The 27,391-nt window shown below is 40.9% G+C and overlaps 1 protein-coding gene across 1 annotated transcript in view; it reads right to left on the reverse strand.

Annotated features, from left to right (window-relative positions):
* Positions 1 to 532: 532 nt before the first annotated feature.
* Positions 533 to 27,391, reverse strand: part of stab2 (stabilin 2) — a 44,269-nt gene continuing 17,410 nt past the window's right edge. The window contains exons 25-69 of the mRNA XM_044343414.1: positions 27,194 to 27,352; positions 26,213 to 26,308; positions 26,027 to 26,119; positions 25,894 to 25,941; positions 25,492 to 25,625; positions 24,834 to 24,936; positions 24,099 to 24,176; positions 22,290 to 22,379; positions 22,098 to 22,205; positions 20,684 to 20,815; positions 20,427 to 20,555; positions 20,127 to 20,189; positions 19,467 to 19,565; positions 19,187 to 19,382; positions 18,987 to 19,082; positions 18,325 to 18,382; positions 16,229 to 16,302; positions 15,990 to 16,115; positions 15,385 to 15,458; positions 15,170 to 15,241; positions 14,825 to 14,944; positions 14,707 to 14,751; positions 14,534 to 14,626; positions 12,629 to 12,784; positions 12,371 to 12,499; positions 12,228 to 12,287; positions 11,977 to 12,153; positions 11,655 to 11,744; positions 11,419 to 11,565; positions 11,269 to 11,328; positions 11,050 to 11,173; positions 9,655 to 9,804; positions 8,929 to 9,033; positions 8,361 to 8,468; positions 6,811 to 7,004; positions 6,586 to 6,727; positions 5,094 to 5,227; positions 3,870 to 4,035; positions 3,688 to 3,794; positions 3,415 to 3,534; positions 3,189 to 3,335; positions 2,944 to 3,054; positions 2,693 to 2,824; positions 936 to 1,046; positions 533 to 714 (exon numbers count right to left, since the gene is read on the reverse strand). Of these exons, the coding sequence (XP_044199349.1) occupies positions 655 to 714; positions 936 to 1,046; positions 2,693 to 2,824; positions 2,944 to 3,054; positions 3,189 to 3,335; positions 3,415 to 3,534; positions 3,688 to 3,794; positions 3,870 to 4,035; positions 5,094 to 5,227; positions 6,586 to 6,727; positions 6,811 to 7,004; positions 8,361 to 8,468; positions 8,929 to 9,033; positions 9,655 to 9,804; positions 11,050 to 11,173; positions 11,269 to 11,328; positions 11,419 to 11,565; positions 11,655 to 11,744; positions 11,977 to 12,153; positions 12,228 to 12,287; positions 12,371 to 12,499; positions 12,629 to 12,784; positions 14,534 to 14,626; positions 14,707 to 14,751; positions 14,825 to 14,944; positions 15,170 to 15,241; positions 15,385 to 15,458; positions 15,990 to 16,115; positions 16,229 to 16,302; positions 18,325 to 18,382; positions 18,987 to 19,082; positions 19,187 to 19,382; positions 19,467 to 19,565; positions 20,127 to 20,189; positions 20,427 to 20,555; positions 20,684 to 20,815; positions 22,098 to 22,205; positions 22,290 to 22,379; positions 24,099 to 24,176; positions 24,834 to 24,936; positions 25,492 to 25,625; positions 25,894 to 25,941; positions 26,027 to 26,119; positions 26,213 to 26,308; positions 27,194 to 27,352 (5,016 nt within the window). The 3' untranslated portion in view covers positions 533 to 654. The remainder of the gene's footprint in view (positions 715 to 935; positions 1,047 to 2,692; positions 2,825 to 2,943; positions 3,055 to 3,188; positions 3,336 to 3,414; positions 3,535 to 3,687; positions 3,795 to 3,869; positions 4,036 to 5,093; positions 5,228 to 6,585; positions 6,728 to 6,810; positions 7,005 to 8,360; positions 8,469 to 8,928; positions 9,034 to 9,654; positions 9,805 to 11,049; positions 11,174 to 11,268; positions 11,329 to 11,418; positions 11,566 to 11,654; positions 11,745 to 11,976; positions 12,154 to 12,227; positions 12,288 to 12,370; positions 12,500 to 12,628; positions 12,785 to 14,533; positions 14,627 to 14,706; positions 14,752 to 14,824; positions 14,945 to 15,169; positions 15,242 to 15,384; positions 15,459 to 15,989; positions 16,116 to 16,228; positions 16,303 to 18,324; positions 18,383 to 18,986; positions 19,083 to 19,186; positions 19,383 to 19,466; positions 19,566 to 20,126; positions 20,190 to 20,426; positions 20,556 to 20,683; positions 20,816 to 22,097; positions 22,206 to 22,289; positions 22,380 to 24,098; positions 24,177 to 24,833; positions 24,937 to 25,491; positions 25,626 to 25,893; positions 25,942 to 26,026; positions 26,120 to 26,212; positions 26,309 to 27,193; positions 27,353 to 27,391) is intronic.

Raw genomic sequence — 27,391 nt, forward strand, 5'->3', positions numbered from 1 at the left:
CAACATTTAAATTTCATTATACCTGATTCTTCATTTAACATTTTTATGTCTGCAGATAACCTGAAACTGTAAACAAAAGTTTAACATTTCTAAGCCAGAGAACATTAAACATGAAAACACAACATATACGGCCCAGAGAAGCTGGAAACAAAGTAAAACACAAACGAACTGGAGCTTTGTCTGTGATAGATTTACTACCACTGTTACTACAACTGGGGGAACTAGGAAAATAATACTGTATATAGTCATCAGGTTGAACTGTCCTTTCCAGTTGTGACTCTGCCACACTGTCCGTTGATGTGCTGATGAGAAATATCACAATTTGTAAAATTAGGCCTCACTGAACTTCACCAGTCTGATTACAGAGCAGTGTCTGAAGATTTCTGTACGAGTTGACTCATAGCACCTGAACGCATCATCCGTGTTTGTATGAGTGAGGTTACATGGCTGAGAACTGATGATGCTCTGGTGAATCCTTTCCACCACAGTCCTTCAGTTCTCAGACACAGCTGCCGTCTTTTGTCACAGGAGAAAATAAAATTCAGTGCTGATGAAACACCGTTGGAGGCTGGTCAGATCATTTCAGTCCACAGAGGTATAAAAACAGGACTGAAGGTTCCAGTCCAGCAGTGAGCAGCAGCAGCAGTTTCCCTCTCAGCTGTCCTGCAGCAGGTCATATGATCCTCCATTTACCACCTCGTGTTTGTCGTCCTCCTGTAAACATTCTGCAGTAAACACCTCTGCGCTGCTTTATACTCACTGGTCTCATTCTAACGGCATGTTTCCAACAGTTGAAACATTAAACGCCCAAACTATAGTCTCAAAATGACTCATTGTGTCTGCAGAACGATCCAAACTCAACATGCATTAAGTTTGTTAAGATGTGATGTACTATGTGTTTACTGAGGGTCGGCTGTGATGTAACTATGACTCACTGTGACATCAGACGTGTTGGACTCAGCAGGTTCAGGACCTGCGTCATAAACCGGATTACAGATGCTGCGACTGCCGTCTGCAGGTGCAGCTTCATCTTCCACTTCATCCTCCTGTCAGAACGACCACGACACACATCAGCACCAAAAAGTGTCTTATACTAATATTTAAAAGGTATTACACCAATACAGAAACTTAGAGTCCTAAGTGTTGGACATGCTGCCTCAGGAACAGCACACATTATGAGGGTGTTTAATACTTGGACTCTGACGCACAAACACTTGAAAGCATTCGCCAACAAGCACTTTAGGACTTTATCTGGGACGTCATGTATGTTTGAATGTATAAATGTGATAACTGTTTTTGCTGTTCTTGTTTTAAATACTTAATGTGTGTTTTTGTTTTTGTCTGTTTTTAAGAGCTGTACTGAGAAAAACTGCTATCAACTATGTTGACATGGCAATAAAGTATTGAAACTTGAAACTTAATACTAATAAATGTTATATTCAGATTAATGAATGCGTTATTCTAAGACAAAATGTGTTAAATGTGTAACTCCAAGACTAATAAATGTGCTTTACTAATATGACATGTGTTACATGAAAACTAAAACATATACTATACTATACTGTACTATATTACACTATACTGTACTATATTATACTATACTATACTATATTATACTATACTATACTGTACTATATTACACTATACTGTACTATATTATACTATACTATACTATATTATACTATACTATACTGTACTATATTATACTATACTGTACTATACTATACTGTACTATATTATACTATACTGTACTATATTATACTATACTATACTATACTATATTATACTATACTATACTATACTATACTATACTATACTGTACTATACTGTACTATATTATACTATACTATACTGTACTATACTATACTATACTATACTGTACTATACTATATAATACTATATTATACTATACTATACTATACTATACTATACTATACTGCACTATATTATACTATATTACATTATACTATACTGTACTATACTACAGTATACTGTACTATATTATACTATACTGTACTATACTGTACTATACTATATTATACTATACTATACTATATTATACTATACTGTACTATATTATACTATACTGTACTATACTATATAATACTATACTGTACTATATTATACTATACTATACTATACTATACTATACTATACTGCACTATATTATACTATATTACATTATACTATACTGTACTATACTACAGTATACTGTACTATATTATACTATACTGTACTATACTGTACTATACTATATTATACTATACTGTACTATACTATATTATACTATACTATACTATACTGTACTATATTATACTATACTATACTATACTATATAATACTATATTATACTATACTGTACTATACTATATAATACTATATAATACTATATTATACTATACTGTACTATACTATATAATACTATACTGTACTATATTATACTATACTATACTATACTATACTATACTATACTATACTATACTATACTGCACTATATTATACTATATTACATTATACTATACTGTACTATACTACAGTATACTGTACTATATTATACTATACTATACTATACTGTACTATATTATACTATACTGTACTATACTACAGTATACTGAGGTCAGAGTTGAGTGTCTGTGGAGCAGGAAGTGTTGGACTGACAGAATGAAACCCAGAAGGATAAAAAACGACTGACCTTGAAGTAGTGGAACTGGAAGGGTTTGGTGTTGTGGGTGTAGAAGTGATATCCAACAAAAATGACTCCTGCCACCAAAACAATCAGCAGCACCACTCCAACTCCCATCCCCGCCTTATGTGCCACATGCAGCTGCAGAGCCAATCACAGACCAGGTCAGAGGTCAAACAGAGGAGAACTTTTTCACATTGCTTTTGTAAATCACTTCTAGATCTGAATACTTGTCAAAAACAGATAATGACATCACTCACCTCCTGGCGAGGAGGCGGGGCTTTCAGGGGTCCCTGGAGGACATGTATGATCCCGTTTGAGGCCAGAATGTCTGAATCGGTGATGAATTGGTCGTTGATATAACGGGACAACTGAGGAGTTAAAAAAGGTTTCAAAATGACTTTTCTGAGAACAGGAGCTCAGTGAATCCACATGAAGCTGAATTAAAAAGATAATCAGGATTAATATCAGAGTTGAACAGTAATTGTACAGAAGTGAGTCTGACCAGAGCTGAGGGGTCGAGCAGGTTGGAGACCCCGAGGACGGCGAGGCTGCCGACTCGAGTTCTGATCCGACTGCCGTTCTTCAGCTGGCTGAGAGGCAGAGCCTGACCCTCCGACAGGTGGAACTCAATGTCCCGCTGAGACAAAGTCTGCAGGGACCGGTGAGGACAGGTAAGGACAGGTGAAGACACATTCATTAAAATTAAAACATCTTTCTGTGCGACTCACCTGGTTGTTAGCCAGGCCACTGTTGTCGGGAACAAACAGCGTCGACTGGACCGTCAGGTTACTGAGACGCTTCACAAACTGTTTCCCTGATTCAGACACCTGAGAGAAGTTCAGGATTTGCTGCAAGAGGAAAAAAAGTAAAAATATGTATTTTATAACTGAGGATTAATCTGAGATGTGAGGTGGCTGATGTAGGTTTCATGTCAGCAACAAATGAGGATTTGATTTTTGTGTTATATGAACTGTAACCCAAAAGTTTCATGTCAGACTCACTGTGAGGAAGTTGGAGAAGGTCGGTGTGGATCTGAGGACCTGCAGCAGGTTTCCTGTACAGCTGAAACCGTCTCCAACATAACCCGACTTACACTCACACTTCACCTCTGAAACAAACAGACTGTGATGTCAAACTGAACTTCCTTTACTCTAAACTATCGTCCCTCCTCTTCGTCTCTCACCCTTCATCCGGTAGCAGAAGGTGTCCCAGGTCTCACTCAGATTTTTTCGGGTGCCGTAGTCAACAATGCCCACGTGTCCGAAGCCACAGTTGGGGTTGGAGTAAGTGGTGGGGTACGCCACCCGGGCCTGCTCCAACCAGCCAGCAGCACACAGGTTCAACCCGCCCTGCAGACACAAACAGGACCAGCAGACAGCAGCTTTAAATAGAAACCAAAACCAGCAGACAGCAGCTTTAAATAAGAAAACAACAGGACCAGCAGACAGCAGCTTTAAATAGAAACCAAAACCAGCAGACAGCAGCTTTAAATAAGAAAACAACAGAACCAGCAGACAGCAGCTTTAAATAGAAACCAGAACCAGCAGACAGCAGCAGGTTGTATTTTCTGTCTGTTTTTTTAATTTACTGTGAAATCTCAACCAGTGTCAAAGTAATTTTTCTTTCTCTGTGAGGTTTCTGTCATCGGGGGTCAACTTGTCTTCAAGTTGATCAACAATTTGTCTCCATATTGATGTCATTAATGACATGAATCAATAACTAAACTTCGTTAATTTAGCGCCTTAAAGAAACACAAGATGCTTAAATGTGCACATAAAGCCGCATAATTAATGAGTTATGAAGATGCCTGCAGTATACAGGTGGGTTTTAAAATCTTCAGTTAAATCAGTGGTGAAGGAGTGAATAAGTTGTAAAGAGTTTTTGGTTTAAATAGCAGGATGAACAAACTCTTAATATGCAGTCTTATCAGTGTTGAGCTGCAGGAAGTGAGAGACTTTGCCTCGCTGTCGTCAAAGACTGGAGTCCAGATTTTTCAAACTTTTTGGGTTAAAAGAAATGAATGACATCATAAAGCAGTAGCTCATACAGAATGAATAAAACAGGGCCAATTATCGAGCCTTGTGGGACATGACATTAGAGCTCAGCTCTTTTGAACTGTTTGATTGGTAGATAGTAGATAGTGGAGTGAAATCAATGACTTGTCAAAACACAGAGTTCCCACATGTTCTGCAGAGACTGGAAACAGACTATGCAGCTTTCCAGTCAAGATAAATCCTGAAAAAGGATGAAACTGAAATCTCTGTGTTGTCTATAAAATTGACAGTAAAATACTATAGAACACTTTACCAACACTAGAGGAAACACATCAGACTCTTCAGATGTTTTAATATATAAGTGAGTCTGTAATGAACGTATGTTAACGGTTGTGTCTGTTGTGTTCACTGACTTGCTGAGCGTAGGACAGCTGAGTGTAGGAGGCCAGGCTTCCTCCCTCTGCAGAGCAGGACTGCTGAGCAGCAGTGTAGTTCAGTTTGTACTGACCGTTAACTGAACGGAAGTGAAACACACCGAGCGTCGCGTCTGCAAACACAACACAAAACAGATTCACAACAACGTACCGCTTCTGTGATTGGTCTAAAATGTTGATATTGATATTTTAGTTTAGTTTTAGATGCACAGTGTTTAGTGTTTGTAGCAAAATGCTAAATTACAACACCTGTGCACAGGAGGCTTAAAAAAAGGTTAGAATATAAAAGTTAAAATGTAAAAAAGAAAAGAACAAAGAAAGATGAGGAAAAACAAGAATAAATACATAAAAATACAGGTGTGTCCATACAGGGGTATTATGATTTAACACCTCTGTTAAAACCATTAAAACTGTGTTGTGTGTTCAGCTCAGCGGGTAGACATGTCCATATTTTTGCTGTTTTTCACTGTGTGACAGTTACTGTTTGTGGAGGCCCGTGTGCCGATTCTACTGAAACACTGGTGTCTCCTAACAAATTCACATTTGAGGCTGTGAGATGATTCGTTGAGCTGCTTCATGTCAACTGTTTGACTTTTTCACTCCACAGTAAGATGATGATGTTTTTAAGGTGTTCGTTGTGTTTTCGGGTGTAAATTAAGGGTTAAATTAAGGGTCCTACACAATGAATCTGCAGCATCATTAATTCATGGATTATAAGATGTGAAGCGTTTTAATGGATTATCTGAGTAAAACTGAAAATAGATCAAATATCATGTTCGAGTATAAATGACAGCAGAGCTTTTGTGACATATACATGTATGTGGTCTATTCTAAGAGCTTTTACTACTTAAAAAATATTAAAACTGCAGAAAATCCATTAAAACATTTAAATATTATAATCCATCAATTCATGTATTGACTGATGTTGCAGCAGATTTGATGTGTTGGAGACAAACAGACAACAGAGTATCATCAGTCTAATGTTAGCGTTAGCAGCTAATTAACATAAAATCTTAATTTAATAATTAAGGGCTCTGGTGTTTTTAAGGTGTTTAGTTTTGGCTTTTTGATAAAAACATCCTCCTTTAATAAACAGATAAAATAAATAGATAATTAAGGGTTTTGTCAAATGTATCAAATTACTGTTTGAACGACACTTTAACCTTTACTTGTGTTTGTTACTTTTTAAGGTTTTTGTTTTGTGAGATTAATGGAAACACAACAAACACCTTTAATGATGTTTTCAGGGATTTATTGTGTTTCTATATTTCATTATTTTATCCATTCATTATTTCATTAAACATACTTCATGTCAACAAGTAATTCATGAGATTTAAGCTAAAATGTAAATAATTCACTTTTATCTAAAATATGATTTAACGCTGCAGCTTTAAGGACAAACAGACACGAAGGATGTTAAACTACATGCACAGGGCTGTCCGTATACTTTTGGCCACATGGTGTATTTTACCTTCAAAATGGAGGTCTGTGCACTTAGCGTCCTGATGGCATTGTCCGTTGTCTTGGAGACAGCGGCTGATTGGCAGCTGTTTGGCCTCACAGGTGAGTCCATCTCCGATGTAGTTGTCTTTACACGAGCACTTCCTCTTCCCCTGTGAACACGTTCATCTTCAAACTCTGAGACAATAACTGATAAATAACTGATAAACCGGCAGAATGTTTCCCCGTGTCTCACCGGTGCCGTCATGGTGCAGACGGCGTGTTCGTGGCAGCCGCCGTTGTCCCCGGCGACACACGGGTCGACGGGCAGACAGGTGAACCCGTCTCCAGAGTGACCTTTAGGGCAGGTGCAGCTCACCACGTTGCCGGTCTGAGAACACTTCGCTACTTTAGCACAACCTCCGTTCCACAGCTGACACATGTCCACCACTGCAGGGACAGAGAGACTTCTGTTGTCCTTTAATATAAACAAAGTCACATACAGCTCCTACACAGATACACTCCTTACACCATCCATCAATCACTCCTCAAACACACACATCAAGCCGTCACATTCAGATACAGACAGGTGACACATTAAAGGAAAAACTGGTCCAGGTCTGGATGCTGGACCCCTACAGTGAGGAGGTCTGGGGGCTCTGTTATGCTGGCATGGTTTGGGTCCACTTGTCCCCTTAGAGGGAAGGGTCACTGCTAATCAATACAAAGTAGTTGTGAGTGATCAGCTTTATCCTGATGGGAGTCGTCTCTTCCAGGATGAATCACATGTTACGACCTTCACAGTCACCTGATCTCAACCCAGCTGACGTGTTAGACAGCGCTCTGCATCATCATCATCATCATAACACCACATGAGGAAGATCTTTATGAACGATGATGTTCAGAGACTGTAGGATCAATAACAAGGAGCTCTGAAGCTGTTCTGGTGGTCCAGCACCTTACTGACACACTTAATGTTGGTGTTTCCTTTAATTTGTCACTAGTCTGTAGGTATACAGAGACCCTCCTCCCCCACAGTACAGACAGACTCGTCTAAACACCAGATCTTCTGACACCCAACAGTATCATTAACCAGACTGTAATAAGCATATTCAGCCTTGAGGCTTGCAGAGACCCTTCAACAGTAACAGCAGCTCTACCGGCCTGCAGGCCTTCACTTTAGCCAGTTTAGCCCAAACAGGAAGTTCATCAGCACAGTTTTCGTTTTGTTTTGGAGAGAATACACTGGTCCCAGAATGTACAGCCCCACAGAAAAAAGAACCCCTACTTTTCCACAGAGCACCTTCAACAGAGCAAGAACAGGTGAACCAGAATCAGAACCAGAGAAAATCCACATATGTCCTCTGTAGGTCCTGTAGGAGACCAGCAGGAGGGTTTAGGACAGTGAGTCTGTGCCATACTGCTGATGCCTCCAGATTGCTAATAATCAGCGTCCTCCTCTATATGAGACTGCTTTAGACAGAACCTCAACCCAGTTCCTCTTGACCCAGTCCTCCGAGCCCACGTACACCCCCAGCTCCTTAATCCCCACTGACTCCACTGTAGTTCCCCCAGTAACTGTGGTGCTCCATCCGCCCCCCATAAACCACACGACGGTATCTCACTGTTTGATGTCCTTCCCCATGTCTGTAGACCGCTCGACCTTTCTCTCACCAGAACCGAGACATCGTCTGCATGAACAACAGGGAGAGCCCCCCTCCCCTCCCACCCCTCCCACCCCTCCCACCCCCAGCTCCACCAACTCCTCCACAGCCAAAGTGTGTGTGTGTGTGTGTGTGTGTGTACCTTCACAGGTGAAGCCGTCTCCTACATAAAATGGCCGACACACACAGGTGTTGTTGTCCTGACAGACGGCGTTCAGAGCGCAGGATGGAGAACACGCAGAGAGTCCAGCTGGAGGACAGAGACACTTCACTCACAAGCTAACAAGCTAACAAGCTAACATGCTAACAAGCTAACATGCTAACAGGCTAAAATCACTGCTACAATGCTAAGAAGCAGGGGGAAACTGTTAGCCTTTCTCATCAGTGAGCTGCAACGATTAATCGATTAATTGATTAGTTGACCAACAGACAATTAACTGGCAAGTATTTTGATAATTGATAAATTGTTTTAGTCATTTTCAGCTTCTCAAACGTGATGATTTTATTTATTTGTTTGTCAAACACGACAGTAAACTGAATATTTTTTGGTCAATTTGTTGGTCAAACAAAACAAGACATCTGAAGACGTCAACTTTGATTCTGGGAAACTGTAACGATAACGATCTCATTATTCACGATTTCATAACGTTGACAAAAGAATCAATTAATTAATTGAGAAACTAATCAGCAAGTTTAAATCTGCTTCTCACCTTGCTGCGTCTCACAGCGCTGTCCGGTCCAGCCCGCCTCGCAGAAACACGAACCCGTCCCTCTGCGTCCCTCGTCACATGACCCGTGTTCTGAGCAGTTACAGGCTGATGACCAGAACCAGAGTCAGAACCAGAGTCAGAACCAGTCAGAGCCAGTCAGAACCAGAGTCAGAACCAGTCGGAACCAGTCAGAACCAGAGTCAGAACCAGTCAGAACCAGAGTCAGAACCAGTCGGAACCAGTCAGAACCAGTCAGAACCAGAGTCAGAACCAGTCAGAACCAGTCAGAACCAGAGTCAGAACCAGAGTCAGAACCAGTCAGAACCAGTCAGAACCAGAGTCAGAACCGGTCAGAACCAGTCAGAACCAATCAGAATCAGAGTCAGAACCAGTCAGAATCAGAGTCAGAACCAGTCGGAACCAGTCAGAACCAGTCAGAACCAGAGTCAGAACCAGTCAGAACCAGTCAGAATTAGAGTCAGAACCAGTCAGAACCATGCAGAACCAGTCAGAACCAGAGTCAGAACCAATCAGAACCAGAGTCAGAACCAGTCAGAACCAGTCAGAACCAGTCAGAACCAGAGTCAGAACCAGTCAGAACCAGTCAGAACCAAAGTCAGAACCAGTCAGAACCAGTCAGAACCAGTCGGAACCAGTCAGAACCAGTCAGACCCATGTCAGCATCATTCAACTGTGACATCACAGGAAGCTCAGACTGGCGCTCACCTTTACAGGTGGGTCCGTAGAATCCCTCCTCGCACAGCTCGCAGGCCACGCCTCCAAAACCAGCGTCACAGGTACAGGTGCCGTTACCAAGGCGACCATCGTCACATTTACCACGGTTACCGCAGGGGGAGCTGACACCGCCCGGACACGCTGGACAGGAAGGAGAGAAGAAGAAAAACGATCAACAGCTGATCAAGTTATCAGTAATCAATTACAGATCAATCCTGATCCTTTTTCCAGAAGCTCTGAGAGGAAAACGAGAATCTTCTTCATTGTTTTGTTTCTCGTGTTTATGACTCCAAACGCTCTGATCACAAAGTACAAACAGTATATTACATTACATTACATTACATTACATTACATTATATTATATTATATTATATTATATTATATTATATTATATTATATTACATTACATTACATTACATTACATTACATTATATCATATTACATTACATTACATTATATTACATTATATTATATTAATTGTATTACATTACATTATATTAATTGTATTACATTACATTATATTATATTATTTTATATTATATTATATTAATTATATTATATTATATTAATTATATTACATGACATTACATTACATTACATTACATTACATTACATTATATTATATTATATTATATTATATTATATTATATTATATTACATTACATTACATTACATTACATTATATTATATTACATTATATCATATTACATTACATTACATTATATTACATTATATTATATTAATTGTATTACATTACATTATATTAATTGTATTACATTACATTATATTATATTATTTTATATTATATTATATTAATTATATTATATTATATTAATTATATTACATGACATTACATTACATTACATTACATTACATTACATTATATTATATTATTTTATATTATATTATATTATATTAATTATATTACATTACATTACATTACATTACATTACATTATATTACATTACATTACATTACATTATATTATATTATATTATATTATATTATATTATATTACATTACATTACATTACATTACATTATATTACATTACATTACATTACATTATATTATATTATATTATATTACATTATATTACATTATATTATATTAATTGTATTACATTATATTATATTATATTAATTATATTATATTATATTATATTATATTATATTATATTATATTATATTATATTATATTATATAGAAGCCAAGAGATTATCCATAAAAAGTGATTTTGATGATGAAAATGATAATTTAGAGTTTTATGATGTTATTTGTTAAACATGATGACGTCACATCTGAGTACTTTTATTCTATTCTTCATCCAGAACAGTTTCCTTTTTTGACTTCCATAAAGACTTTCTGAAGCACTGCGTCGTTCTCACCGAGACAGTCTCGCCCGTGGTAACCATGGCAACAGTTTGGTTGCCAGAAGTTGATGGTGCAGACGCTGCGACAGCCGGCGTTCTTCGTGATGAACACGGAGGGCAGATCGCACTTCAGAACCTCCTGAAGACGAAACACCACAGAAGAAGAATTCAGCAAGACAGGTTTGGTAACTATGGAAACATGATGATGATGATGATGATGATGATGATACCGACCTTCAGTTTGGATCCTCTCGGACAGCGAGCAGCCGAGGAGGTGCACAGTCCACAGCCCAACTACCACAGAAGAAGAAGAGAAACATTCAAACTTCAACATTTGAACGTAAAATTAGAACTTTATAACTGCAGTGTAGAGGTGAGGCTCACCTCAAGGTCAAAGGTCGTCTGCGTGTCACAGCGCCCCCCCAGGCTGGGCGGAGTCAGCAGGCAGTCGATGCCGTAGGCGACGCCCTCGTTAAAGATCAGGTGTCTCTGAGTGATCCGACACTTCCCATCATTCACAAAGATTTCTCCCTGTTCCAAACACAAACATCATTTACCAAACCACTCCTCCTCCTTCTTCTTCTTCTTCTGTTTATTTATTCTGTTTCCTGCGGACTCACGATGTCGTCCATCCCTCCGCAGCTGAAGGAGAGCGGCGAGCCCTGCAGAGTTCGAGCTGAGTCCAGGTAGATCAAACCTTCAGCGTAAATCTGTTCGCGCAGAGAAAGTTTGAGCAGAAGAAGAAACATTTACAGCAAAAATTCTCTGTCAGTCACGTTTTTTCACCAGATTTGTTCACGTTTAGTCAAACAGTCTCCGTTAAAGTCATGTGACTCAGCTGTTAGCAGCTCCTGATTGCAGTGTAACCATGACATATTATCATTATTATTATTATTATTAGTAATAATAATAATAATAGTACTATGATCAGACCGGGCTGACCTTCTGGCCCGGCAGGATGTGGTACTTCAGGTACTCCAGCAGCTGAGCTCGGTTGTGTTGGTGAAACAGGAAGTCCTTCTGCTCCTGCGGCAGAGACGCCATGACGTCATCTGAAGGCAAGAAGATGGTCACCGGCTGGTATATCCCATCATGCACCAGGTCCATCACACCCGTGTCCTGAAACACACGCCATCATCAGTGTGATGTGTGATGAAGTTTTCAGAGCGGAGAACTTGTTCTCGTGTTCTCACCTCCAGCAGTTTGTAGAAGCTTCTATAAGCGTGACGTTCAGCCACGTCCGTCAGGTTCAGCTGTGTGATCAGAGGGTGAGGGTCATTAGGACACTGAACACACTACATGAACAGCTGTTATTGTGATGCATGTCGGGTCTCACAGGGACGTCTGGCTGCTTTTCTTTGTCCATGTCGGCAGGAAACAGAATCTTGTTGATCTCGTGGAAGATCCCGTTGATGCCGACGCCGTTGCTGTACGTCACAGTCGCCTGGTTGATGAAGATGCTGTCCTGAAGACATCCAGCAAACAGCCGGCTGAGCATGATGTCATCCCTTTAAACATCTTGAACTGCTTCATTTCATCTTGTTTAACATGTTGTTAATGTGAAAAGAGCCTTTAAACGTGTGCGATCGGTCACCTGAGAGGACGTGGTGGTCAGGACGTGTCCCGACAGAGTGGTCAGGTTTCGGGGTTGGCTGAGGTCGGCGGGCAGCAGAGTGTGACACATGACGATGTGGCTGCGCAGGACGGCGGCGTACTGCTCTTTATATCTGTCCGACATCAGCGATCGCATCTGGAAACAGGAGAACTGTCAGCTGCACTGGTGATATATACACACTGGTTCTTTATTATCTGGACTTTACCAAGCAGCAACCTGCAGCGCTCAAACATGACGCCAAAGACTGAAGTTCCTCCAACGGCCACTCGAGGCTCCAAACGCAAGTCAATCCCCATAGACCCCCGTAGACCCCCGTAGACCCCCACAGACCCCTGTAGACCCCCACAGACCCCCACAGACCCGGTAGACCCCCACAGGCCCCCACAGACCCCCGTAGACCCCACAGACCCCCACAGACCCGGTAGACCCCCACACACCCCCACAGACCCGGTAAACCCCCACAGACCCCCGTAGACCCCCACAGACCCCCACAGACCCGGTAGACCCCCACAGGCCCCCACAGACCCCCGTAGACCCCACAGACCCCCACAGACCCGGTAGACCCCCACACACCCCCACAGACCCGGTAGACCCCCACAGACCCTCGTAGACCCCCACAGACCCCCACAGACCCGGCAGACCCCCACAGACCCCCACAGACCGGGTAGACCCCCACAGACCCCTGTAGACCCCCACAGACCCCCCCAGGCCCCCACAGACCCCTGTAGACCCCCACAGACCCCCACATGCCCCCACAGACCCCTGTAGACCCCCACAGACCCCCACAGGCCCCCACAGACCCCTGTAGACCCCCATAGACCCCCACAGACCCCCATAGACCCCCGTAGACCCCCATAGACCCCCACAGACCCCCGTAGACCCCCATGGTACAAAACGGTTTCAGTCTCTGAAGCTAATTTCCTCGTTCGTGCCAGCTGTACGGGGCTGAATGTTTATATAACTCACCTGTTTCACGTTTATTAAGGTTTATATTAATGGACTCTTTCAGTGACAGGTGGGTGCCGTCACAAGCAAGTCGCTACCATGGCAACAGCATTGGTTAGGTAACATATCCATGATGTAACCCCAGATTCACAGAGTATAGACATAGCCGTCACTATTTCAGTGTGTTTTTAGTTTTTAGTGTCAGGGTCAGCTCCGCCCTCTCGTCCAAATATGGTCACTTCTGGCTCCAAAAATCAAAGATGGCGACGGTCAAAATGCAAACTGAGACTTCAAAACAGGAGTCCTGACCCTAACTTTTTACAGTCTTATATGTGTGCAAATAAAATAAAAATAAATAAAAATGTAAGTGTTACCAGATTTTTGAGCAAACGGTGGCACGAGATGAAAAGTTAAGAGGATCAAAGTTATTGAGATCGAGCGACTGTAAATCCGTCCAATAGTTGTTGAGATACTTCGAGAGCTGCAACGATTAATCGATTAGTCGTCAATTTAATCGGCAAAGACTTTGAAAATTTTGAAACTTAAGAAAATTTTCTGACTTCAGCCTCTCAGATAAGTTTTCTGCTTGTCTTCATCATATATCAATCAATCAATCAATCAATCAATCAATCAATCAGACTTTATTTGTATGGCACTTTTCATTCACACCAAATCATATATGATATCATATATAACAATCAATTAAATATCTTTTGGTTTTGGACTGTTAGAGGCACCACTGTAGACTTGGAGAAATGATTCAACACGAAACGATTAATCGATTAATTGAGAAAATAATCCGTAGTTGCAGCTCTCGATATTTCAGGAGGAAAAGTCACTAAAGTCATCTGGACTCAAGGTGTGAACAGTTGTAAAGATGTTTGCTGCTGCTTTAAAGTTTGTTGAATCTCTCCTGAGCCAGTAAATTAGATTCATCACCTTGCCGTCTCCGTTCCGGTCGGCGGCGAACGCCTCGCTGTTGGGAGCGAAGACGGTGAACGGGCCGCGACCTTTCAGAGAGATCTCCACCATCTGAAACAGAGAGATTCACTTCAGTCGGGACGTTTTTTCATCCTGCAGGAGGCGACAGAGAGACTCGTGTGCTCACTCACCATCAGCCCGAGGTAAAAGTCTCTGAGGCGGCGCATCAGGATCTCCTGCAGAGAGGCGGCAGCTCGTTCAGATTCAGTCTAACAACATTATTAATGTGACGGAGGCGCAGCTGCTCACCTTCCCCACCGTGCCTCTGCACGTCAAACCGTCTCCCACATAGTTAGTCCTACACCTGCAGGTACGAACACCTGGACCCGTCATGTTACAGTTAGCGTTCATGTGACAGCCGCCGTTTTCCTGGAAACACGTCAACGCACACGTGACAGATTATAAATCTCCTCACAGGTTAGAAAACTCCAGACAGACGTTGTGACATCAAACACAGACTGATATCAGACACATGCTGATACTTTCCTTGCAGTACTTTTGTGTACCACAGCAGTATTTTTGCGTTACTTTGAGTGTTTTCACAGTACAGGAAGTGAAAGAGATCAAAAACATTCTGAGTTGAGACAAACAAACCTTTCGACACAAGTTGATCATCGTGCAGGTTTGTCCGTTGCCCGAGTAACCGTCGCTGCAGCTGCAGGACGTCTGCAGAGTCAAAGAGAATGAACTGTACAATAAACAGCAAACGCCTCACCACCTCTCAGCCAATCAGAGTCGAGATATTCTAATGACAAATGTTCCTTCACGTCATGTTGAAGCTTCACACTGAGATTAAAATGAGGATTTACTTTGTTCGGTCCGACATGAACACATTCTGCGTTGACGTGACAACCGCCGTTTCCTTCCAGGCAGGGATTTATCTCTGTGGGAGAAACACAAAACTCCTGCAGCACTCGAACACACCGCTCTGTTTATCTGACAGATGACATCATCATGACATCATCCAAACACCCAAAACATCTTTTATTTAGTGTCAGATGTTCGATGAACCAAAAACTCAAATGGTGAAAAAAAAAACCTGTTAATGATAAAACTTTTGTGAAGTACTTCAGTGTTCATGCAGTACTTTAGTATCAGTATTAATAAAAAGAATGAATAAAAGCTCCGACTGTGATGTGCTCTGATTGGTTCGTAGTTTTGTTGTTCATAGACAGACTTTGTCTGTATTTTCTTTAATAATAACAATAATAATAATAATAATAACAATAATTGTATTAAAGTATTCAAACAGCCTGCAGGTGTTTTTACAAACTCAGGAGTTCAGTCATTAAACAGTTTTATATTTTAAATATAAATGTTTTTTCATTTACAGTTTGAGTTTTTTTTTACTTTAATGTATTTAACTAAAAAAAGATGATACAACAATAAAAAAGAGATAAAACTGTAAACTCACCGACACACACGAGTCCGTCGCCAGTGAAGCCGCGATTACAGACGCAGTCACGCCGGCCGGGTCGAGTCCTCTTACACACCGCGTCCAGACTGCAGCCGCCGTTATTCAACACACACGGGTCTGTCGCTGCACACACAGACACACACACACACATCATCATCTTCATCATCATCATCATCATCATCATCATGTGAGCTCAGGTTACACCTGTGCTGCAGGTGTCATGTGTTTGTTGTTACCTCGACAGAAAGTTCCGTTTCCTTCAAATCCAGCAGCACAAAGACACTGCAGGCCGGCCGGTCGGAACACACAGCTGCACATCAAAGAAGACACCAGGAAGTGTGAAACAAGACACCAGGAAATGTGAAACAAGACACCAGGAAGTGTGAAACAAGACAGCAGGAAGTGTGAAACAAGACAGCAGGAAGTGTGAAACAAGACACCAGGGAGTGTGGAACAAGACACCAGGGAGTGTGAAACAAGACACCAGGAAGTGTGGAACAAGACACCAGGAAGTGTGGAACAAGACACCAGGAAGTGTGAAACAAGACACCAGGAAGTGTGGAACAAGACACCAGGAAGTGTGGAACAAGACAACAGGAAGTGTGAAACAAGACACCAGGGAGTGTGGAACAAGACACCAGGAAGTGTGAAACAAGACACCAGGAAGTGTGGAACAAGACACCAGGAAGTGTGAAACAAGACACCAGGAAGTGTGGAACAAGACACCAGGAAGTGTGAAACAAGACAGCAGGAAGTGTGAAACAAGACACCAGGAAGTGTGGAACAAGACAGCAGGAAGTGTGAAACAAGACACCAGGAAGTGTGGAACAAGACACCAGGGAGTGTGGAACAAGACAGCAGGAAGTGTGAAACAAGACAGCAGGAAGTGTGAAACAAGACACCAGGAAGTGTGGAACAAGACACCAGGGAGTGTGGAACAAGACAGCAGGAAGTGTGAAACAAGACAGCAGGAAGTGTGAAACAAGACACCAGGAAGTGTGAAACAAGACAGCAGGAAGTGTGAAACAAGACACCAGGAAGTGTGAAACAAGACACCAGGAAGTGTGGAACAAGACACCAGGAAGTGTGGAACAAGACAGCAGGAAGTGTGAAACAACACACCAGGAAGTGTGGAACAAGACAGCAGGAAGTGTGAAACAAGACACCAGGAAGTGTGGAACAAGACAACAGGAAGTGTGGAACAAGACAGCAGGAAGTGTGAAACAAGACACCAGGAAGTGTGGAACAAGACAACAGGAAGTGTAGAACAAGACAGCAGGAAGTGTGAAACAAGACACCAGGAAGTGTGGAACAAGACACCAGGAAGTGTGAAACAAGACACCAGGAAGTGTGGAACAAGACACCAGGAAGTGTGGAACAAGACACCAGGAAGTGTGGAACAAGACACCAGGAAGTGTGAGACAAGACAGTAGAAAGTGTGAAACAAGACAGCAGAAAGTGTGAAACAAGACACCAGGAAGTGTGAAACAAGACAGCAGGAAGTGTGAAACAAGACACCAGGGAATGTGAAACAAGACACCAGGAAGTGTGAAACAAGACAGCAGAAAGTGTGAAACAAGACACCAGAAAGTGTGAAACAAGACACCAGGAAGTGTGAAACAAGACAGCAGGAAGTGTGAAACAAGACACCAGGAAGTGTGAAACATGACACCAGGAAGTGTGAAACAAGACACCAGGAAGTGTGAAACAAGACACCAGAAAGTGTGAAACAAGACACCAGAAAGTGTGAAACAAGACACCAGGAAGTGTGAAACAAGACAGCAGGAAGTGTGAAACAAGACACCAGGAAGTGTGAAACATGACACCAGGAAGTGTGGAACAAGACAGCAGGAAGTGTGAAACGAGCCTCAGCAGTGAAACACAAGGTTCAGTATAATAACAGGAGATATTATCCTCCTGCAGAGCAGAACATGGAAATAAAGCATGTTGAGCTGACAGAGCAGGACTTTAAATAAACACAATGAGGAAGAATCTGTTCACTCTGAGCAGCTGAACCACGATGACAGTCTGCTGTCACAGCTGGAAACTCTTTGTCATATATGTGGGAATGTTTGTATTTGGTATTTTATTCAGTTCTTTGTTCTTGTTATGTCTGTCATTGTAATATGTGTTATATCAATAAACATTATCATTATTAATAAAACAAAACACATTTTAAGTCTTTGTGTTGCAGCAGTGAGAAACTGAAAACTGAAAGTTATTTTTTTTCTCTGATTAGATGATTTATGACAGAAAGATAAGATGGAGAACAGTTTGGTTTTGGTTTCAGCAGTGAGACGTTTGTATTAAACGTGTGTGAAGTTTGACTCACTTTGCGCTGGTGTGACACATCACTGAACCGCACAGTTCATCCGCTCTGGACTCAATCTCTGCAGCACAAAACACCAACAGCAAAATATCATCACGTTTGGAAGAAAGGTAAATACTCTGATGTTATAGATGTTATATTATTATCAGAACTTTTTTTTAATGAAAAGTCAATATTTTAAGAATAAAGTCATAAAGTTGTTGTAACTTGAAAAACACAAAAATCAGCAACACAGCTGAATATGCAGGTTTCATCCATAAACACCTGATCACGAAAGGATTATTTAAGATATTTTTAACTTCATTCTTAAAGTATGTGACTAGATTTGAAGTTTTCTTTAAACATTAAGTTGTTTTTGTAATATTATTATTTCTTCAGCATGTCTCAGAAATGTTTGACTTTTTTCTCAAAGTAAACCATGTTTTTGTTGGAATATTATGATTCTTTTCTTGTAAAATTACAACTTTATTGTCAGAACATCACACATTCTGACACCTGCACCTCCTCACTGTAATATTATGACTTTTTAACGAAATATCACGACTTAATAAATCAGAATATTATGATTTATTCACTTGTTTGTCATCATGACTTTTTTTTGTTAACTTGTGACTTTATTCTCAGACTTTTTGTGCTGGCTTCCTGCCCCGACACTGTTTTCATACTTTCGTCACACAGGACGCCTCGCCATCCGACGTCACACTCGCACGTCCCGTCGCCATTTGGCCCGTCATTACAGCGGCCATTTTTACAGCCACAGTCTGCAGAGCAAACACAGCAGCAGATGAACAGACTTTGGCATTTACTTTGTATTTATTGACACACATGCTGATGTATATGAATGATCTGGTTGAGTTATATGGACCCTGATCACAGTGGACTCCGTATTTCCCGCTCTGGCAGGTTTCGCAGGCCGTCCCATCGAAACCTTTGTAGCACTGACAGACTCCCGTCCCGTTCGTTCCGTCTAAACACACTCCGTTACCGAAGCAGGGGTGACCCTTCGGCCCGGGACACGGCTCACAGTGCTCCCCGAAAAACCCGGCGCAACACCTGCGAACCTGCAAACACAGAAGACTAAAACCTTAAAGTTCAGTCAGAGAACATCCTGACTTTATCTGTTTTATCTTTGAGCTGAGACGTACGATGTTGGTCTGCAGGCATGGCGCTCTACAGCCGATGGTCAGCAGTCGCTCGTCATCAAACACCCGACTGAGCATACATTTCCTCCTCTTCACTGATTTCTGCACAAAAAAGAAGCAGTCAGAGTTCAGCTGTAACAACCTGCTTTCATCTGACATGTTTTATATTAATGATTTTTAAATGATTTACAGCAGAAGCTTCCTGCTTTAGTAAAGGTTTTTTTTTTCAAGAAACATCCAAGTAGTTCATCAATAAGTTAAGAAATAGGCAAAAAGCATAAAAACAAAGAAGTAACAATGTTTTATCTCAGAATGTCAGAAATTAATTAAATAAACACAAAGCTGTTTATTTATTTGCATTATTCAGTTTTTTCCTCTTGCAGTCTGATACTTGAAAGAGATCCTCTTTAATCTCCTTTAACCGTCAGGACGGATGTTTTCATTTTGGTGAAATATAAAATCAATTCATCTGCAAAGAAACTGAGTTTACACTTTTCTATTGAGTGTATTTGTGTGTCTCACTTCTTCCTCTTTCCGTCCAGTTTTTTAGGTTTGAGTTCTGCTATTTATTTATAGTTCAATGTCTAAGTTTAGAAGCTGTACTGTATGATCATTTTAAAAAATGTAGGATTTTTGTTTGGAGATAAACGTCAGAAATCTTACGTCTAGAATCGTGTCATTCGGGCAGATTTTGCTTTGTGGGAACAAACAATCCACACACGGTCCCTTTAGAGAAAAAAGAGAAAGTCATTAATAAATATTCATCATCATCATCCTCCACTTTGGGGACACAAATCTGCAATAAATATTCTAAACACAAGGTCTACTTACTTAACTATTCCCGGAGCTTTCAACTGCACGCCACTGAATGCTGCAGTGAAAAGCTTTGGGAATAGTGAAGTGAGTTTAGGACTCGTGTTTAGAGTATTTACCACAGATATCAACAGTTCCTGGTGGGTTTACCATGACTTTCTGATATTTGGCCTCATCACAGCGATTCCTGTTGATCTGCAGGACAGCTGACAGACCGTGAATCACTCCTTTACCGCTCAGGATGTTGGAGATGTTTATTTGAGCATCATTCACAAACAACTGCAGGAGAGACAAACAGTCATTGTGTTCAATAGAAGAATATTTAATATAAAAATGTGTTTATACTGAGCAAATTAAAATACTCTTTTGGTGATTTTATGATGATCATCTATGTTTTGGAGTCAGACCTTCCCGTCTCGGGGGTAGATGCCCAGCTGGAAGGAGAATCCGAGCAGCGTCTGTTTGTATCCGCCAGGCTGCAGGTCGGTCTTCAGCAGACGCTCCGACGCCACCAGGTGGTAACGAGTCGTTTCCACATCCTGATAACAGCAAGGAAAGAAAAGCAAAAAGACGCTTTTCACTAAAAAGAAGCTTCAGTCAAAGCTTTCAGTAACAGCTTATTCTTACAAATTTTATTTAGTTTAGTTTATTTTTTAAATATGTTTCATAATCAATAATCATTCACTTTTTGTTATATGGGGACAAATGCCAGGAGACAATTCTTTGTTTAGATCTTACAGTTTTTTACAGAGTAAATGGTTTGTGACTTGATTATTTTATTTCAGACACCAGGAAGTCTCAGACAGTGTTTTTATTTCATGTGTTTTTATTGTGATGTTTGGTTTTTATGCAGCAAGACAATTTTCCCCACAGGAGACAAGAAAAAGTTACTTTAAACCTAAAAGAAATGTCTGAGAAAAATATATACACAAATTTAAAAATGGAGAAAAATGAAAGATCAAATTAAACATATGTAACAAATAACTTTACATTAATGTGTATTTCTTATTGTTGCGTTTTGATCCATCATGTTGTATTTGTTAGTTTAATGTCTTCAGGTGTGTTGTATCTGCAGCTTCTTAACCTCTGCTGTCACATCTGTTTTATTCCTCTTATCTGCATTTATGCTGCATTTATGTGTGCAAATAAAAAATCTAAATATAATCTAAAATGTACTTTTAGGAAGAGACAATGTGAACTTTTTTTCAAAAAGGATGAAATGGAGATTGCTCTTCATTAATTTGCAGTGATAATATATTTTAGATATTTTAGAGCAATCATTTTGTGTTTCATTTCTTTATACTCTTTATATTTTTTACTCAAATATAAAAACAAGTTATCTGCCAATGATCTGACTTTATGCTTTTATTTGCCCATGTTTATATGTTGTTTTCTGTCTGTCCCATTGTTTGAGCCAAAGGTTTAATTACTAACAGAAATAATGACACAATGAAGAAAAGCTTTGCTAGAAACACCTGATGAAACTTTATAAGTTCCATATAAAGAAACCTGCACAGCAGGTGACATAAAGACTGTCTGTATAAAAATTCAAACATTTGTACAACTTTAATTAAAATTTCATTCAAACTGTAGCAGATGTTTTCTCTGTATGTTTCCCCATCAACACCAGGTTTAACTTTTCTTCTCAACGTGCTGTAATAGTCTACGAGTTTTAATATTAGTTTATTTTAGTTGGTCTGAAGTGACACTGCTCTAGAAATGGAAATATGACATAAAATACAGAAACTAACGGAATATTTTTTAACTTTCAGACCTTCTGTCCAGTTTACAATAAATTAAACTGCTGCGATTTTACTGTACCAGAGCAGTCACAGCCATTTTCTTCAGGTAATCATTGATGGCGGCGTCTGTCGGAGCGAAGACAGTGAACTCGTCGGCCTGTTCGAGCTCGTCCGTCAGGTTGTATTCCTGAACAAAAAACAAACTGAGCAAACATCTGAAACATTTAAGCAGAGTTTAAGCTGAGAACAGATAACTGCTGTTTGTTCGTACAATGAGATACGATCTGAAGAGAGAGAAGTCGGGTCTCAGAGCGAGCGTCGCCAGCAGACCTTCACTCAGCTTCCTGTCAGGAACCAAAACCTGAAGGACGACAACAGTCAGACACACAAAGACAGAAACCACATATAAAACATGTATGTATCACAGACAACGTTAATTTAACAACATGTATGTCAACAACAATAATAAACAAGCACACTGTGGTTGTACAGTAACAATAAAACCATCATTACATCATCCAGAACAAAAATAATAAATAGCTGACATTACCTTATCCCCACTGGTACCTTATCCCCACTGGTTCCTTATCCCCACTGGTACCTTATCGCCACTGGTACCTTATCCCCACTGGTACCTTATCCCCACTGGTACCTTATCCCCACTGGTGCCTTATCCCCACTGGTTCCTTATCACCACTGGTTCCTTATCCCCACTGGTTCCTTATCGCCACTGGTACCTTATCCCCACTGGTACCTTATCCCCACTGGTTCCTTATCACCACTGGTTCCTTATCCCCACTGGTTCCTTATCCCCACTGGTTCCTTATCGCCACTGGTACCTTATCCCCACTGGTACCTTATCCCCACTGGTACCTTATCCCCACTGGTTCCTTATCACCACTGGTTCCTTATCACCACTGGTTCCTTATCCCCACTGGTTCCTTATCGCCACTGGTACCTTATCCCCACTGGTACCTTATCACCACTGGTTCCTTATCACCACTGGTTCCTTATCACCACTGGTTCCTTATCACCACTCGTACCTTAACACCACTGGTTCCTTATCACCACTGGTTCCTTATCACCACTGGTTCCTTATCCCCACTGGTTCCTTATCGCCACTGGTACCTTATCCCCACTGGTACCTTATCACCACTGGTTCCTTATCACCACTCGTACCTTAACACCACTGGTTCCTTATCACCACTCGTACCTTATCACTACTGGTACCTCATCACCACTGGTACCTTATCCCCACTGGTACCTTATCACCACTGGTTCCTTATCACCACTCGTACCTTATCCCCACTGGTACCTTATCACCACTGGTTCCTTATCACCACTCGTACCTTATCACCACTGGTACCTCATCACCACTGGTACCTTATCCCCACTGGTTCCTTATCCCCACTCGTACCTTAACATCACTGGTTCCTTATCACCACTGGTACCATATCACCACTGGTACCTTATCACCACTAGTACCTTATCACCACTGGTTCCTTATCACCACTCGTACCTTATCACCACTGGTACCTTATCACCACTAGTACCTTATCCCCACTGGTTCCTTATCCCCACTCGTACCTTAACATCACTGGTTCCTTATCACCACTGGTACCATATCACCACTGGTACCTTATCACCACTAGTACCTTATCACTACTGGTACCTTATCACCATGGGTACCTTATCACCACTGGTTCCTTATCACCACTCGTACCTTATCACTACTGGTACCTTATCACCATGGGTACCTTATCACCACTCGTACCTTATCACTACTGGTACCTTATCACCACTGGTTCCTTATCACCACTCGTACCTTATCACCACTCGTACCTTATCACTACTGGTACCTTATCACCACTGGTTCCTTATCACCACTCGTACCTTATCACTACTGGTACCTTATCACCACGGGTACCTTACCACCACTCGTACCTTATCACTACTGGTACCTTATCACCACTCGTACCTTATCACCACTCGTACCTTATCACTACTGGTACCTTACCACCACTGGTACCTTATCACTACTGGTACCTTATCACCACGGGTACCTTACCACCACTCGTACCTTATCAATGACATGAATGAATCCGTTGGTCGCAGCGATGTTGGATGTGGTGATGGTGGCTCCTCCTACAGCTGTGATCTGACAGAACAAACACAAACTCAGCATCATCATAGACAAAAAATAAAGACAGAAACTCAAACCGTCCCAACAACACTTTAAAAATTCTTCTGTTAAATAAAGAAGTGTGTGTCATGAAAGTTTTCTGATAGAAATCACAAAACTTTTTCTGATACATTCCTTTAAAAAACAGAATCATTGTCATTGAATCCGACATTTGAGCTTTCAGTGAAACGACAGGTTTTGATTCTCAGAGCCACAGACACATTTTGGCTGATAATAAAAAAGACTCAAACGTGACTGAGTCAACATGTTGAAACTCAACAATCAGGTCCACCTGCTCAGACATGTACAAGACCAATCAGAGAACATTACACGATCACATGACTCAACACCTGTTGAACAAGGAGTCTAGAGTTTAGAGAGAAAATGATTCTGGTTCAATGCTCAACACAGTTGAGTTCATGTCTGTGTTCTTTTCAAAATGAGTAACTTGTTTTGCAGAGAGATATTTATATTTTGGATCAAATCCAACTTGGAAAATCAGTTTTATATGCGTATATTGTTTAAATATAGGAACCAATCAGTGATCAGCGTCAGATCAGCCAATTCTAATCTGATCAAGACATTAAGCTCATTCGAGACATTCATGCTCCTGTCCAGCAGCAGTAAACTCACCTCATTGGTTGTTGAAACAGGAAGCGCTGTCTTGAGAAGGGAAGTCACAGAGGACATGTTGCTGAGGCTGGATAACGGATAGGTTCCCTGGATCATGTGATTTCTATCAGGTGGAAACATGGAGGCTGTTAAATGTGTTAAAAGATGCTGCAGATATTCATAACATTTTACTAAATAAGATGCAAGTTAAAGGATCATTCTGCTGATTTTCTATATTTGTCTTCATGTTTGGATCCAAACCAACAATGAACTGATCTACTAACCAGTACTGTGTTTGTATCAAAGCTGATATATCTGATTAAAAACACATCAGTGAGTCTCACCGCTGCACTGGGTCACATGTTCCTTCATCATGAAGAGTTTGGTCACATTAGTTTGTTTAGAAACGGCTACAAAGACTAATAACAGCATCATGTTTTCAGTCTCTGGAGAGTAGTTCTGTGTGAGACAGACACCACTGAGCATGTGCAGGAACGCTGTTCTGTTTACAGCTTCACCAGCTTGTTGTGCTATAGATCACAACCTCTGACTCTGACTACATTATACATTTTTCAAAGAACTTCAGTACAAAGAATGATCCTTTAAGACATCCAGCAGTTCTTCTTCTGACTTTGAGAAACAACAATAAACATCATTAAACTCTAATCTGAGTTGTAACCTGATGAGACTCGGCAGGTTTCCCTTCATGGTCCAGAAGTTTTTGTCCTCTGAAGACATTTTATTGACGGCAGCTGAAGACGGAACCAGCAGCGTGACGTTCTGCTCCGACAGAGAGCGAGACAGACCAGACTCCTGAAACACAGACAGAAATATCCTCTCTGAGACTGCTGGAGTCCTGCACGTTGTTGTTTACTTGTGTTTCCATATATACATAAACTTGTGATATATGTGATCATTTAGTCACAGATACATGTATGTATTTGTATTGTATGTTGTCACTGAGTTGCAGAAACATATGAATGCAAATTTGTGATCCATGTTGTTGTTCAGTAGCAGTTTCATTATCTAGCAGGTCTTTATTGTGTATGTTACACAGAGACTCTGATGCTGTTTTACTCACAGTCGTCCATGTGAAGAACTCTGAGGCTTCTGGGAGCGCCATCAGCTCCTAAAGTCATCAGAAAATAAACTGTAGTCTGGCAGTGAAGACACAACAACAGTGTTCAACACCGTGTGAAGGCGTCATTGCTCACCTGATCAACAGTCCCGTAACATATCTGTCCGTTTCCAACATATCCGTCATCACAGACACACGTCCACTGAGAGGACAGCAGCCGACAGCTGGCCTGCAGAGACATTCATCAATACTTCATCCAAACATTTCCCTCCTCACACGCCCACATCATCAGGATGAACCAGACGAGTTTAATCATCCTCACCAGGTAATGACAGCCTCCGCTCTCAGTTACGCACTGATTCACTGCTTCACAGGTTCGCCCGTTTCCTTTGTAGCCGGCTTTACATGTGCAGTCACTCTGAGGGTTAAACAAACCACAGAAGAAGAAGACAGTGGCTTTACATGTGCAGTCACTCTGAGGGTTAAACAAACCACAGAAGAAGAAGAAAGTGGCTTTACATGTGCAGTCACTCTGAGGGTTTAACAAACCACAGAAGAAGAAATCAATCAATTATCTGAGAAAATAATCGACAGATTAATTGATAATGAAAATAATTGTTTACTGTGAAAATGATCTCATTGTTAAACGTCCAAAACGCCATAAAAAGACTCTTCATAACTTTGAATATTGTCTCATATTCATCATGTTTAGATGTTTTCTTCAGTGTCAACAGTAATCCAGTGATTGCTGTCTGTTTCCATGGTTACAGTGCAAACACAAGCTGCTAACAGCTAATAAAACATCATTTCACACAGTTCAGTCCTAGTGGTAAATGGACTGCACTCATATAGAACCTTTCTAGTCTTTATAATACAAAGTGCTAATGAGTTATTAATTATAGCTGCTGTATGCATCCCCCAAAGCATTATGGGAACTGCAGTTCATTTATTTAGTCTTTTTTGGATCTCCATTGGCTTCCACAAGGTGTTCACTAGTCAGAATGTGATTTTCTCAAATTAAATTAAGAAAAAGAAAAACAACAGTGAAAAATAAATGAATATATGACGACCTGGTTCTAATATCCGTCTCCTCATACTCAGATATTTACTGTTTGATGAAAACATGTCGACAAACAGCTCGTTGAAATAAAAACACGCAGTCTGATGGTATTTCTGAGTAGATCCACTTATCCTGAAAATAACAATATATGACGTGTAGTGACTCCAAACAAAGCCTGTAAATACAACCAAACTGATGATGATGATGATGATGATGATGATGATGATGCTCAGTGGGCGTTACCTGTCCAGGTCCCACGTAGATGCAGGTAGCGTTTGGGTGGCAGTCGCCTCGGTCGGGAGCGTTGCAGTTGTTGATTGGCTGACAGTCGTCTCCGTCCTCCTCCCATCCAGTCAGACACTGACAGGAGCGAGTGGCCGGTCCCGTCTTTATACATTTAGCCTGCAGGCGGCGCCAAACATGCAGTTTAAACCCGATAGC

The sequence above is a fragment of the Thunnus albacares genome, chromosome 23, assembly GCF_914725855.1.
Source record: "Thunnus albacares chromosome 23, fThuAlb1.1, whole genome shotgun sequence".
Lineage (NCBI taxonomy): Eukaryota > Metazoa > Chordata > Actinopteri > Scombriformes > Scombridae > Thunnus > Thunnus albacares.